The sequence below is a fragment of the Anopheles aquasalis genome, chromosome 2 (genome assembly GCF_943734665.1).
Source record: "Anopheles aquasalis chromosome 2, idAnoAquaMG_Q_19, whole genome shotgun sequence".
NCBI lineage: Eukaryota > Metazoa > Arthropoda > Insecta > Diptera > Culicidae > Anopheles > Anopheles aquasalis.
Genome location: NC_064877.1, coordinates 14,082,501 through 14,095,000, shown reverse-complemented (window position 1 = coordinate 14,095,000; position 12,500 = coordinate 14,082,501). Strand labels below are relative to the sequence as shown.

The window sequence follows — 12,500 nt, the reverse complement described above, 5'->3', positions numbered from 1 at the left end:
CCAGAGTATGGTCGGTACAAGACCCACGATTCCACCTCCCCGTCCACCGGTTCCGGCGGCCATCCATACGACGCACGCTGGTTTGAAAATACCCGGCATGCCCGGCTATCAAAATCCTCCGCCACCGAAATCGGTGAAAATCGTAGAACCACCAACAACCCGCGGAGTGAGAACTATCGAGCGGACCGAGTACGATGATTGTCGGAACGGTGGTGGTGAACTGCCGGGAACCAACGGAACGGACAACATCTACGCCGTCATCGATGAATCACCTTCACCACCGAGCGTTCTGTCGCCGCCCATGTCCGCAATATCATCCGGCGGTAGCTCGGAAAGTATGGGTTTGCTGGGTGAGATTGTGAATGAGATCGAGAGCCGGCACGGTGATTCGGTGTACATTGCGTCCACGTTGAGACGCTCGGGTGATGGTAGCAGCAGCCGAAAGTCTTCATCCATTGCCAGCAGCCAACCTACGGTGGTGGCTAACGGGAGCTTAGCAGGCGATGATGGGGAGGAGCATGATGATGATGAACCGACGTACGTCAACACATCGGAGATCATCGACGACGATGATGACGATTTCGATGCCACTGAGGATGATGATGAGAGCGTGGAGGAAGAAGAAGAAGCGAAGCAAACGGTGGCAATCGGTGCCAATCGTACCTCTTCGCTCAGTACCACCTCCAGTGGTTACCTGCGCCCTTCAGCCATCAGCAGTGCACCGATCGCACGGATAGCACCGTCCACACTGGCTGGTGGTGGTGGTGGTGATGGTGTCACCGATAACCCGTCCACTGCGAACGCTGCCAATAGTTTAAGTAGTTTCAAATCGCTTCCATCGCCGTCTGGGCCGGCTCAAGCCATCGCACCAGCTGCAAACGTACTCAATCAAATCAAATTCCAAGGTCCAACGACGACGAAGGATCCGCCCAAAAAGGTGCCAGTCAGCAGTGCCGGTGGTGCTAGCTCGGCCTACAAACCGTACCATAGTGTACTATCGAACAGTGCCCGGTCCGGTTCGGTTGTGGCTGCCACGAAAGCAAAGATAGCCTCGGAGAAATCCAACGCGCCGACCAATACGACATCAGCCGCTAGTACTACCACTGGTAAGGCTAGTACCACGACCAAACCCCAGCAAAGCGTTCGTACACGAACACCTTCCCCAAGGGGTAGCATGAGCAATGGTCAGCTCCCGAACGGTACCGTACCGTCCGGAGTGAAGAGTGCTGCCCTCGGCCAAAAACCGAAAACTGCTGCCAAACCGGAACCCCTTACAACGAAACCGACAACGACGGCGACGACGGCGGTGGGAGCAAAGGGCACGAATCCGTCGACCACCGTTGGTAATGGGAAACTGCTAACGGCCGCGGCACGTCCAGCACCTGGCAAACCATCTAATGTAGCATCTTTACAGCAACGGTTTGAGCAACGCAAGTGAAATGTGCGCACCAGTGACATCGGGAATAGAATTAATGTTTTGTGAATAGAAATGGTTTGTCCGCTTTCGTTCCGTCGTTATCGAACGAACGGCACTCGGTTGATAGAGGTCCCAAGTGAGTTTCGTTCTATGGAGAAGAGAAGCCTATCGGAAGGTTAGACTGTAAGAGACCCAAAATCCCTAATTGTTTATTTATTTACCTATTGCCACGGTATATCTAAAGAATGCGATCCTGATCGTATAAGTGACTGGTGCGATTAGCTTAGAGAGCGAGGGCGAACGGATCTTAGCTTCGTTTAACTGTTAGGAGCTGGATGTATTTGGATCGACTTATGCTAGTAATGACGAAGCGAACCAAAGAAAGGGACTAGAAAGAATGAATTCAATCAAAAGCGCTCTATCCACGGATAGTGGCGCGCAAGGGGACAGTAGCAGTTTATGAATTACAAAAGAACGAAACACTTCCTTCTGTGAGCGGTATACGTTATGTGTCGACTGTTATCTGAATGAAATGCGGAACCACCCGACCCCGAATTATTGAATCTCAGACCCGCGTTTAGAAATACCCATTAACGATTCTTATATTTTAAAAGCGATAGGTACAGTTGTTCAGATTTTTTTTAAATACCGAAAGATCTACTTTAAAGTTCAGATCATAAAACGACCTCCGTGCGCTTATCGTGCTGCGAGTAATTCTTGTTGTACAAAATCTTGTAACGGTCACCCCCAGGGACGAAAACAACTGCGCGTTTCAACAATAGGCGTTATCTGCTGTTCTTCTTTAAGTTTGTGCTTCCCATTTAGTTCCGCTGCAAGCCAACAAAGCGAGAAGACGAAGAAAAGAAACAATCGTATATCTTTAGCCTAGTTATAGAAACCTTTGTAAAGATGATGGGGTCATGTGTGCACGAATCCAATTGCTGAATTAAAGTAATGAACATTTTTTAATAAAACAAAAACCACTTTGAAGCTACATTTCGTTCGTTTCAACTCAGTCGCTCGACGGCTTGGAGTCTTTCTTTCGGAAAATGTACTGTTCCAGCCCGAAGAACGGATACTCGAACGCGATGCACCACACGATACCGACGACCGTGCTAATGCCGATCAGTCCGAAGGCAGTGTAGAAGAGGTTGACCACGGTGAACTCGACCGGAAACCGGAGTACCTGCGTTAACGTGGTCGCCTGGATGGCAATGTGGACCAGGTACATGGAGTAGGAAAGCCGGGAGAGCGGTTGCCACAGTGGATTGCCCAGGAAGCGGTCGACAATGCCACCCTGCTCATTGATACACACAAAGATGACCCACATGACGGCAAAGGCCCATAAGCTGCGGTGCAGTGACTCGTAGAATGCATCGGCAACCGGTGCGATGGTCGTGTAGTCACCGACGTAGAGCTGCTTCAGCGAGTACCCGGTAACGACAAGGATCGCAATGGTAACGAGCCATCCGGCGGCCAGTGCCACCATCGGTAGCTTGACACGCGCACCACGTGTACGATGGAGCAGATAACCGAACAGAACCCCAAACAACCAGACGCTCATACGGGCATGCGTTGGATGGTAGGTTTTCCGTGGCATCAACCCATCGCCCCGAGGTGCCGATCGATTCAATCGGTACTCGTTCACCATAAACGTAGCGAAAACGCAGCTAATCGAGAGCAGAGCAAGCAGTACAATCGCCGGGATGAACCGTTTGCCGTAACGCCACAGCGGATAGATGAGCAATGGGGACAACAGGTAGAGCTGCATATCCACCGCCAGATACCAGGTATGGACGAAGCACATCGACGTGTAGTGCGTGTAGTTCTGGACGTACAACAGTGCCGCCCACCAGCTCTTCGTGCAAGCCGATATCAGCTCATCGGCCACCAGCTTGTACAGTGCCCCTTCACCAACCTGCTCCACGAACGCAATACCGAACAGGACCAGGGCGGCGTAGGCGGGCGTTAGGCGAATGATACGATGCACCCAAAGTTCCAGCACATTCAACTTCCTCGATCGTTCCAGCTCTCGCAGCATCTTCATGGACACGAGCATACCACTGAGCATGAGAAAGATATCGACCGCCTTACCACCCAACCGATGGAACAGCACACCGAAGTAGCTTTCTGCGTACTCTTGCCGTACGGGAATGTTGAACGTCGGGATCCCGTAGGCCGTATCGTGCACATGGTTGATGATGATCCACAGCATCGACAGAGCGCGAATGCCATTGACACACTCCAGCACACCATCCTTGCCCACTGTGCGAGGCACAATACGAAACACGTGGCCCAGGTTGGTGTAGGCTGAGAACCGCTTCACATAACTCGGAGCATTCTGTTTTGTGTGGATGAAGAATATTTCGACGATCGTTGCTAGCAGCAGAATCGCACCGTAAATCGAGAACAGTACACTAGGGGAATCCAAAAAGAAGAAGAGAACGATAAGGAGGCGAATCTTGGAACCTGGCTTAGCGAATGTGCCTACATTGCCACAATTGTAACCGCCGGGAAGGACTCATCGGTGTCCCGATAACAGAACATATCGAGCAGCGGTCCATTGACGACGAGCATCTGGTTCGCGGCGAAGTAGGCATTGGTCAGCTGAGCCACCAGCAGAGGCTCGCAAGTATCCGGTACACAAACTCCGTACTGCAACGGTGCCGGAGCCGGTACACCGGCCCGACTCAGGTCCACATACAGCGTACAGTGTTGGCCACGTACCTTCGTCAGTGCACTCTGGTGTGCCAATCGACGGCACTGGTCAAAGTTACCGAAAGCGAACACGTTCCCGAACAGGATCCCGGATGGATGCTTACCCCACGAGTCGAACACTTAAGGTTAAGGGAGTGAAACGCTTTCATTAGCCATGATACTGGAGCTTTTGGAACGGCTAATACTCACTGCTCAGTGCCCACATTTCACCGGCATCGAAGGACGCTCCGAACACGTCCAACTGATTCAAACACTCTTGCTCGCCGGGGCTCGTGGCGTTCCATAGCTGCGGAACGCGCTTCAAATGCTCCAACAGTCCGTACGGTATCTGGTTCAACACGGATAGCTGATCGGCAACGTGTCCTGGTAGCAAACCGCCAATCAAGCAAACCAACAACGCCACCGAAACTATCGAACTCATTTGCCCGGGTGGTTTCATCGTGCTACACTTTAAACATCACTTCAACGACTGGTACTCCGATGGCCAGCGTGAGCCACTATTATTAGCGCGTACACGAATGGGGACCGATCGGGGACCGTATCGCTTAAACTCTGGGCGATAGCAAACCGAACAATCGGATAAGATATTGTCCAATCGACATCGATCAATCAGCGAGGGTGATAGCAGCCACCCAATGAGTACGGATATACCGGAACTTATTTCTGGTCACCACGCATGCCGCAAAAATTTGGCGAGCGTAGCTTAATCTATCTGATCGTATCACCGTAGATAGATCGTATCACTTCCTATCCGAATCCGATGTACTTGCTCGGCATTAAAGAACGTTTATCAATCCTGCTCAATGGCTATTACAAGGGGGGCTCCATTGGATCGCCCTGTTTGTATTTAAGGTGCTAGATCATGCTGTTAGCTTTAAGATGGTTCAACGAAGCAGCACACCATAAGATGAAGCTGCGTGGGCGTTGTAATCAACCACGCCGGTTCGGGTGCGTGTTTGTGTGTCACGGGATGTAGTGGAAATCTCGTGATGCAACCAATCTTGAGGCTATTCAAACAATATCTCCACTGTCACATGCTAGTACTATTCGGCAGTACGTATGGATTGCCAAAAGTCACGCGCTTTCCCGCGAACGTAATTGTTTTTAATACAGAGTACCGTTTACAGCAGTCTTGTAGTGTTCATCCTGTAGTATCTCGTTCAACATGCAGTAGTCAAAAGGTAAGCGAATAACTGAACATTTTAGAAAGCTCGTAATCTTTGTAGTAAAAATATTATATAGATACTATCATTCAGTCAGTTTTTTATGAACTTTATAAAACCCTATTGATGAATAGAAAATTAAGAGAGGTTTTCTCATGCACCATCTCTGAAAATAAATCAAATTGAATTTTATTAAACCATCCAGAATGCACAATCGAACGTTCAATCCATGACGCACGATTCTACAAAGGTTCCACAGCTCGGCAGTATTTTTGCTGTTTTTTTTTAAATTAAACAAAATTTAGGTACACTTCACATCTATTTTTGAATTGAAACTAACAGGAAAATTCATTTTCCTCCATCGTTTTATCGACCCAGAGCCTTGGAACAGGAGCACAGCGCTACTAGCAGCATGCTTTACTGCTGTTATCAAATTTGTCGCTCAGGGTGTATGTATACCAGCGAGCCGGTTTCGTTATCAGGCTAGTACACAACCCGTTGATTCAACAAACACTAGTGCATGCCGATTGTTGGGTGGCCTCCTGGTGAATTCCAATTTCTCGGCATAATTTCTTAATCATTTCGATTATTTGTATGATTTGCTGTAGAATAAACTATACGAAGCTGACCGTTGTTTGAAAGGTGTTCAATGTGATTACAAAAACTTCTAGAGCACGTTTCTTGTGCCCAGTTGCTCGTGAGTATTCAAAAGGGTAACGAAGGAAACGTTACGTAATAAAGCTAGAGTTAGATTCAGCATAAAGATGATCGTCCGTTTTCCATTGATTTTACTACTGACAGTGATGATCGGTACGGGAATGGTTAGGGCTGCTAGCCTACTACGAAAAGGTACCGTTGCAGCCAAATATACCGCGCAAAAGATCGTGCGGGATGGTTACCAGCACGAGCAACACCAAGTGACAACGAGCGACGGTTACATCTTGACGATGTTTCGAATTCCCGGCAGCCCAATCATACCTCACCGTCCCGGCAAAAATGTCGCTTTTCTGCAGCATGGTCTGCTCGGTTCATCGGCAGACTATGTGATCTCTGGTCCAGGCCGTGCCCTTGGATACATTCTTGTAGACGCTGGGTATGACGTGTGGCTTGGCAATGCCCGTGGTAATATCTACTCTCGGCGACACATTTCCCTTAATCCCGATGCAAGCGATACCAAATTTTGGAACTTTAGCTGGCACGAGATCGGTTACTTCGACCTACCGGCCATGATCGATTACGTGCTTCAGCACACCGGGCAGCAGTCGTTACAGTACGCCGGCCACTCCCAAGGTACGACGTCATTCTTTGTGATGGCTTCAATGCGACCGGATTACAACAAAAAGATTCGCTCGATGCACGCCCTCGCACCGGTTGCCTTCATGAGCAACCTGCATTCACCGTTCGTCCGTGCCTTGTCACCGTTGGTGGACGAACTGAAGTGGCTGTTGGACATCCTGGGCGTGCATGAGTTTCTGCCCAGCACGCAAATGATGACGCTGGGTGGTAAGCTCCTTTGCCACGATCAGTCAGAGTTGCAGGAGCTGTGCGCTAACGCGCTGTTTCTGATTGGCGGTTTCAACTCGGCCCAGCTTAACCGCACGATGATACCGGAGTTGCTGAAGACGGTTCCGGCCGGTGCTTCGGTGAGACAGCTCATTCACTACGCCCAGGAGTACAACTCTGGCCACTTTCGTCAGTATGACCATGGATCGAAGGGAAACAAGAAGCACTATGGTGCAAAGTATCCACCGGATTATCCTCTGCAGCTGGTGAGTGCACCCGTCGCGCTGCACTTCAGTGACAACGATTGGATGGCCGGAGTGAAGGATGTCCACAAGCTACACTCGAAGCTGCCGAACTCGATCGGTCTGTTCCGTGTGCCAGATCCTCGTTGGAACCATCTCGACTTCGTGTGGGGCATCGACGCAAACAATCTTGTGTACAACCAAGTGATTGGCATCATGAGTCGGTACAACTGACGTCGTTTACAATGCGGACAAGCTTCTGGACGCCCAATGATTACCTTATCGTTATCGTTGGGGACGGCTAAATAAAATCCAGCAATCCATCGAATAATAACATGAAAGAGGGCGTATAATAAGAAAGTCGATGTCTTGTCGCTTGTTCCCACGAAAGCGTCGTTATTTGCGCGTTTTAGGCACATTTTTTCGGCGTCATTTCGTGCCCTGAATATTATTTTGCTGCACTCATCTTCACTTTGTGCAGCCGGATTATGCAACCCCCTGAAAATGCCAAACGAAATCAGATAAAACCATGGTGGTGCCAAGTCCAACCTCTCTCCGTTACGACGGTGCGAACCTGCAAGAGAACATAACTATTCTTACCTTCTTTTCGCATGCGTTGAACGTGCCTTAAAATGCGTGTATAACGTGTTTAAAAAGGATGCACGCATTAAACGCACGTGCCTTTTTTGCGCTCAATATAACCGAAACATTCGCACACGACCCAAATGCGCCAAACGAACGTCTGCACTCACGTGTGTTTTCTTACGTTCGACAGAACCGAAACAACCGCAACTGGTCGCAAAGTGCGTCAAATGGGAAGTCGAATGAGCAGTACATTTTGCGTCCATCAAAAATCGAAAACTGTTTTAAAATGTCTCGCATATACAATGCTCATGTACAAACGAGTAAATTGGCATCATAATAACGATAATCCCGCATTGCCACACCCCAGCTGGACCGCGCTTGCAGCTGTAGACGCCACCTGCTCGATCGGTCTGTTCCGTTACAATGGGATTTGTGGGACAAGCTACTGAACGACCAATCGGCAGCTTATCGTATCATTTTGGGGACAGATACCTAAAGTCCAGTGCCATCGATGAAAAACACGGAAAACGGCATGCGATAAGCAGGTCGATGGGGGGGATTGCGATGAGATAAGATGTGGATTTTGGGCCCTGGAATTGTGATTGCCAGACCGCACATCACGCAGAACGCCACAAACACCAGGTGCAGGGGGTCTATAAAGCTGGATTAGCCAGTTGGCACCCAGTACAGTCAGTGCCGGACTTCAGCCACAGAACATGGCGCTAAGCAGTGGAAGCAGATGGGCGATACTGGCCCTGGTCAGTGCGTTGTCGCTGGCCCAAGCCTTTAACATACGGGACGTGATTGCGTTTCGCGAGGGACACGGACCGCAACCAACCGACATCTCGAAGCGGACGGCCGAAATCATCGTCAGCGATGGGTATCTGGTCGAGGAGCATCAGGTTACGACCGCCGACGGTTACATCCTGACGATGTTCCGCATTCCCGGTGGACCAGGAAATCCGCCCCGTGACGGTAAACATGTGGCGTTCGTCCAGCACGGTCTGCTGTGTTCGTCGGCCGATTGGGTCGTCTCGGGACCGGGTAAGTCGCTGGCGTACCTGCTGGTGGATGCCGGTTACGATGTGTGGCTTGGCAATGCCCGTGGTAACACCAACTCGCGCCGTCACATTTTCCACGATCCGGACGCACGCAATACGGACTTCTGGGACTTTAGCTGGCACGAGATCGGTTACTTCGATCTACCGGCCATGATCGATTACGCGCTCCAGTACACGGGGCAAACGTCGTTGCAGTACGCTGGCCACTCGCAGGGTACGACCTCCTTCTTCATCATGACCTCGTTGCGACCGGAGTACAACCAGCGTATCCGTTCGATGCACGCCCTGGCACCGGTGGCCTTCATGAGCAACCTGCGCTCACCGTTCGTCCGTGCTTTTGCGCCCTTCGTTGACTCGATCGATGTAAGTTGACCAACGTGGTGAGGATCTATGAGGATTATCCTTCAATCGATCGATATTAATGTCTTTTTCTCGATTTCCGATCCCCACAGTGGGTTATGCGCATGTTGGGAGTGAACGAGTTCTTGCCGAGCAGCGAGATGATGACGCTCGGTGGACAGATGCTGTGCCGTGATGAGGCGCGCTTCCAGGAGGTGTGTGCCAATGTGCTCTTCCTGATCGGTGGCTTCAACTCACCCCAGCTGAACCGTACGATGCTGCCCGCTATTCTCGCCAACACTCCGGCCGGTGCCTCGGTCAATCAGCTTATCCACTACGCCCAGGGCTACAACTCGGGACGTTTCCGGCAGTACGACTACGGGCTCACGCTCAACCTCATCCGTTACGGTTCTATCCGTCCGCCAGACTATCCGCTCGAGCGCATTACCGCACCGGTTGCTCTGCACTACGGTGACAACGATTGGCTGGCGGCCGTCAGCGATGTTCGTCAGTTGAATGGACTGCTCCGCAATTCGATCGGATTGTTCCGCGTGTCGGATCCGGACTGGAACCATCTCGATTTCACCTGGGGTATCGATGCGGACACGCTGCTGTACCGACGCGTCATCAGCTTCATGGATCGATACAACTGAACAGGAGGCGGTAGCACATCAGAGGCGAACACGAGCAACACGAGAAGATAAGGATAAGCACCAGTGCAAAAACCGGGACCGCCCAACCGTCTGTGTTCGTTTGTCTTACGAATCCCGAACGTCTTATGGCGCAGTTCGGTTCGGTAATTAGTGTCGCCGAGCCAAAAGATTGTGGCCTAACTCTTGTTGGAATACATGGAACGTATACACACAAACTAGCGACGATGTCTTCGTCCCGGTCTTGGCTTATGTACTAACTACTGTTCGCCACGGCCTCCCACAAAGAGTGGAGGAGTTGCGTCTTCGCTTCACCGGGGCTTACGCCTTTCGCCATCGTCGTCTTCTTTGTATATAACCCCGGTGCGTTTCTTGTTTGCTCCCCACGGACACGCAATTGGTAAACATCTCCTTCTGGCACATCCCAGGCAAGGGAAGGGTGCCACATTCCCCTAGTGGTGTGTCTTGGGTTAATGAGCGAATCGTCCGCAAGTCCTACTTCTGCTGCTGATGGTGCTGCGCTCCTGGTAAAATCTTGACTTAATGAGTAACGCTGTAACAAACACACACACATACACAGAGCATCCCTGGCATGTATCTGGGAACTCCGGTATCCGCCACCTGGAGGACGGAGAGCAGTGAGTAATTAAATGAAGAATAATTAATTGGTTCTCGTCCCTGGATGCCTCCGTGGCCTCTGCTTTGGAGACGATTTTGTACAGTAATGCGTGGAACAATGGATAAAGTTGATTGTTTGAGATGCTGTGGAAGTAGAACTTTTCGTACCATACATAACAGTAACATCGAATCTTTACAATAAAATTCTTTTAAAAGGCCTTTTATTGAGAATTCGAGGACAGTTGCATCTCAATAATTACGAATCGGTTTTATGATTTTGTTATAAAAAAACACACACGCAAAAAAGGGACGCACAATTAGTGAAGGTTTGTCGCGTTGCATCGTATTCTAGCTATTCAATTCCTACACTTATTGCACAAACGCGCGATGAATCGTTGGAACCTGTGAAAGGAAACGTGATTTTAGTAGGATTTTATATTTAAAGTTTAGTAAAGAATGATGTTAAATGTTAGGAACAATTTAAAAAAAATTCTACCAATATAAACTTATGCGATACTCTTTTCTAAGTCTTAATACCTTTTCTCTCTATACTCATGCTCACGAATGTCACCATAAGAAGCTGTCCTTTTCTAGTTTTAATTAATGGTTCATCGTTTGCTTCCACCGTCTTGAAGAGACTTTCTCCAGTAAACAAAGGGCACCAACTCACCCCACGCAGAACAAACACTAACCTTCCACCACCACTCGCCCACCTTCTCGTCCCACCGAAGGCGCACCCTCGGTCTTTAAGCTCTCCCCAGTGGAGCTCTATGTACAGCGAGTTTCACTCATTAAGCGTCCATTTTACCAGGCGCACAGTACGCACGTAGAGGTGGTGCCTGGAAAAACTGCGTGCGAAAGACACCGGTGGGGTGGTCAGAGGAAGGTGAAGGGTGGTTCGAACGCACACGGCCGAGCTGGACCGATTACACAGCTAATAGGGTGCCACGCCGTCTATGTACCTTTGCCGATGAACCTCATAGCACGCCAGAGGGTGACGCATCAGGCCCCAGCAATGACATACCGACGTCCGGGCCGTCGTTTGGTGTCCCTGCCTTGCGTCCCTGCTCTCGGCAACAGCTAGCGCACCAAGATACTACTCCACCACAGCATAACGTATCTGTGTGTGCGAGAGGGTTTTTTGGCGGGGAGTCCAGTGCTTTGCGATAACAGTTCGCTTGATTAGGGTAGAAGGACGAATCGCAGGATAGAGCGAAAGAGAGAGTGAGCAACAGTGGCCATGAACGAGACACCGCTCAGCTGGAGCGCGTGTGCCGTAGAGGCAGTCCTTTTAATTACTCTTCGCTTCCTAGCCGAGCACCGTTCACCCTTCCAGCGCTGTCCGCATTTATGTTGCGCTTCGTTCTAGCGCTCGGTCGCCTAGTTGTTCGCCTAGCTGATACTACCAACACAAACGCATTTTGCCACCCTCCAGCCCTAGGAAGGAAGCGCGTGTTTATCTCAGAGATAACTTTTCTTAAGCAATGCTGCTTGACTAGAGGAAGCGTTATGCTCCAGTCACTTCGACGAAAGATCATCAAAAATCTTATTTCAAAAACCCACAAAATTATTTTCGATCATCCTTTTAGAAATATAGTTATTTCTTCTACAAAAAGTGTTTAGATCGTCTAAAATATTTGAAAAAAATACATTTTTTCACTACTCTAGTTTCACTACTCTAGTTAGATTAAAAGAATTAGTTAGCGATTCCTCGTTGAAAGCACTGACCTACCTTTCATCTATGCGCCATTTGCACCCTCGGTCGTCTCTGCAGACTCTCCGTTGCTAATGCTGGTCGTTGGTTCAGGCGTCGTTGTGGTAACCACGGTTGTTTCCGGTGTTGCACCTGTACTAGAGCTCACTCCAGCAGACTGCTGCTTCGGTTCCATTACCAACACCTTCATCTGATCCGTTGCCAGCTTGCTCTTCTTATGATGCCAATGATGCGCATCCTCGCGGAATGCATTGAAGTCAAACGTGTCCAGCTCTTTGCAATCGGTTTCGGGATTCGTCGCAGGGTCGGACTTTTTCATCAAATACACCGGCGATTGTTTGATGTGATCCGAATTCCGGCAGATGATGCTGGAAAGTTTCGTTTCGTAGATTTGCTGCAATTGTTCTGGATGGATAGAAGAAATGATTAGCATTGTGGTTCAAATATCATCGTGCCGGTTTGTGGTGTGCACACGTACCTTCCGTAAATC

The 12,500-nt window shown here is 49.7% G+C and overlaps 5 protein-coding genes across 6 annotated transcripts in view; 3 read left to right on the top strand and 2 right to left on the bottom strand.

The window, feature by feature from the left end:
- LOC126572612 (uncharacterized) overlaps positions 1-2,406 on the top strand; it is a 29,540-nt gene extending 27,134 nt beyond the window's left edge. The window contains exon 8 of the mRNA XM_050232052.1: positions 1-2,406. This exon is cut by the window's left edge and continues 1,227 nt beyond it. Within this exon, the coding sequence (XP_050088009.1) occupies positions 1-1,438 (1,438 nt within the window). The 3' untranslated portion in view covers positions 1,439-2,406.
- Positions 2,407-2,414: 8 nt separating this feature from the next.
- On the bottom strand, positions 2,415-4,574 carry LOC126572622 (nose resistant to fluoxetine protein 6-like). Its single transcript, XM_050232064.1, has 3 exons — positions 4,325-4,574; positions 3,909-4,254; positions 2,415-3,834 (listed from the first exon to the last, which is right to left on the bottom strand). The coding sequence occupies exons 1-3, from the start codon at positions 4,572-4,574 to the stop codon at positions 2,430-2,432; spliced, it is 2,001 nt and encodes a 666-aa protein (XP_050088021.1). The 3' UTR covers positions 2,415-2,429.
- Positions 4,575-6,101: 1,527 nt separating this feature from the next.
- On the top strand, positions 6,102-7,277 carry LOC126572629 (lipase 3-like). Its single transcript, XM_050232075.1, has one exon. It carries the CDS (start codon positions 6,102-6,104, stop codon positions 7,275-7,277), a length of 1,176 nt encoding a protein of 391 aa, XP_050088032.1.
- A 1,067-nt stretch (positions 7,278-8,344) lies between these two features.
- On the top strand, positions 8,345-9,681 carry LOC126572627 (lipase 3-like). Its single transcript, XM_050232073.1, has 2 exons — positions 8,345-9,052; positions 9,142-9,681. Exons 1-2 carry the CDS (start codon positions 8,345-8,347, stop codon positions 9,679-9,681), a joined length of 1,248 nt encoding a protein of 415 aa, XP_050088030.1.
- An 807-nt stretch (positions 9,682-10,488) lies between these two features.
- LOC126572618 (chorion peroxidase) overlaps positions 10,489-12,500 on the bottom strand; it is an 11,467-nt gene continuing 9,455 nt past the window's right edge. For both annotated transcript variants that reach the window (XM_050232058.1, XM_050232060.1), the window contains exons 4-6: positions 12,489-12,500; positions 12,029-12,415; positions 10,489-10,698 (exon numbers count right to left, since the gene is read on the bottom strand). The exon at positions 12,489-12,500 is cut by the window's right edge and continues 1,875 nt beyond it. In XM_050232058.1, coding sequence (XP_050088015.1) covers positions 12,036-12,415; positions 12,489-12,500 — 392 coding nt within the window. In that variant the 3' untranslated portion in view covers positions 10,489-10,698; positions 12,029-12,035. The remainder of the gene's footprint in view (positions 10,699-12,028; positions 12,416-12,488) is intronic.

Bases quoted from the DNA above. Each gene is read 5' to 3' on its own strand.
- LOC126572622 (XM_050232064.1), bottom strand. From the start codon at position 4,574: ATGAAACCACCCGGGCAAATGAGTTCGATAGTTTCGGTGGCGTTGTTG. The intron at 4,255-4,324 runs GTGAGTATTAGC...CTTAACCTTAAG, and splicing joins TGAAATGTGGGCACTGAGCA to TGTTCGACTCGTGGGGTAAG. The intron at 3,835-3,908 runs GTAGGCACATTC...GGATTCCCCTAG, and splicing joins GCGGTTACAATTGTGGCAAT to TGTACTGTTCTCGATTTACG.
- LOC126572629 (XM_050232075.1), top strand. From the start codon at position 6,102: ATGATCGGTACGGGAATGGTTAGGGCTGCTAGCCTACTACGAAAAGGT.
- LOC126572627 (XM_050232073.1), top strand. From the start codon at position 8,345: ATGGCGCTAAGCAGTGGAAGCAGATGGGCGATACTGGCCCTGGTCAGT. The intron at 9,053-9,141 runs GTAAGTTGACCA...CGATCCCCACAG, and splicing joins CCTTCGTTGACTCGATCGAT to TGGGTTATGCGCATGTTGGG.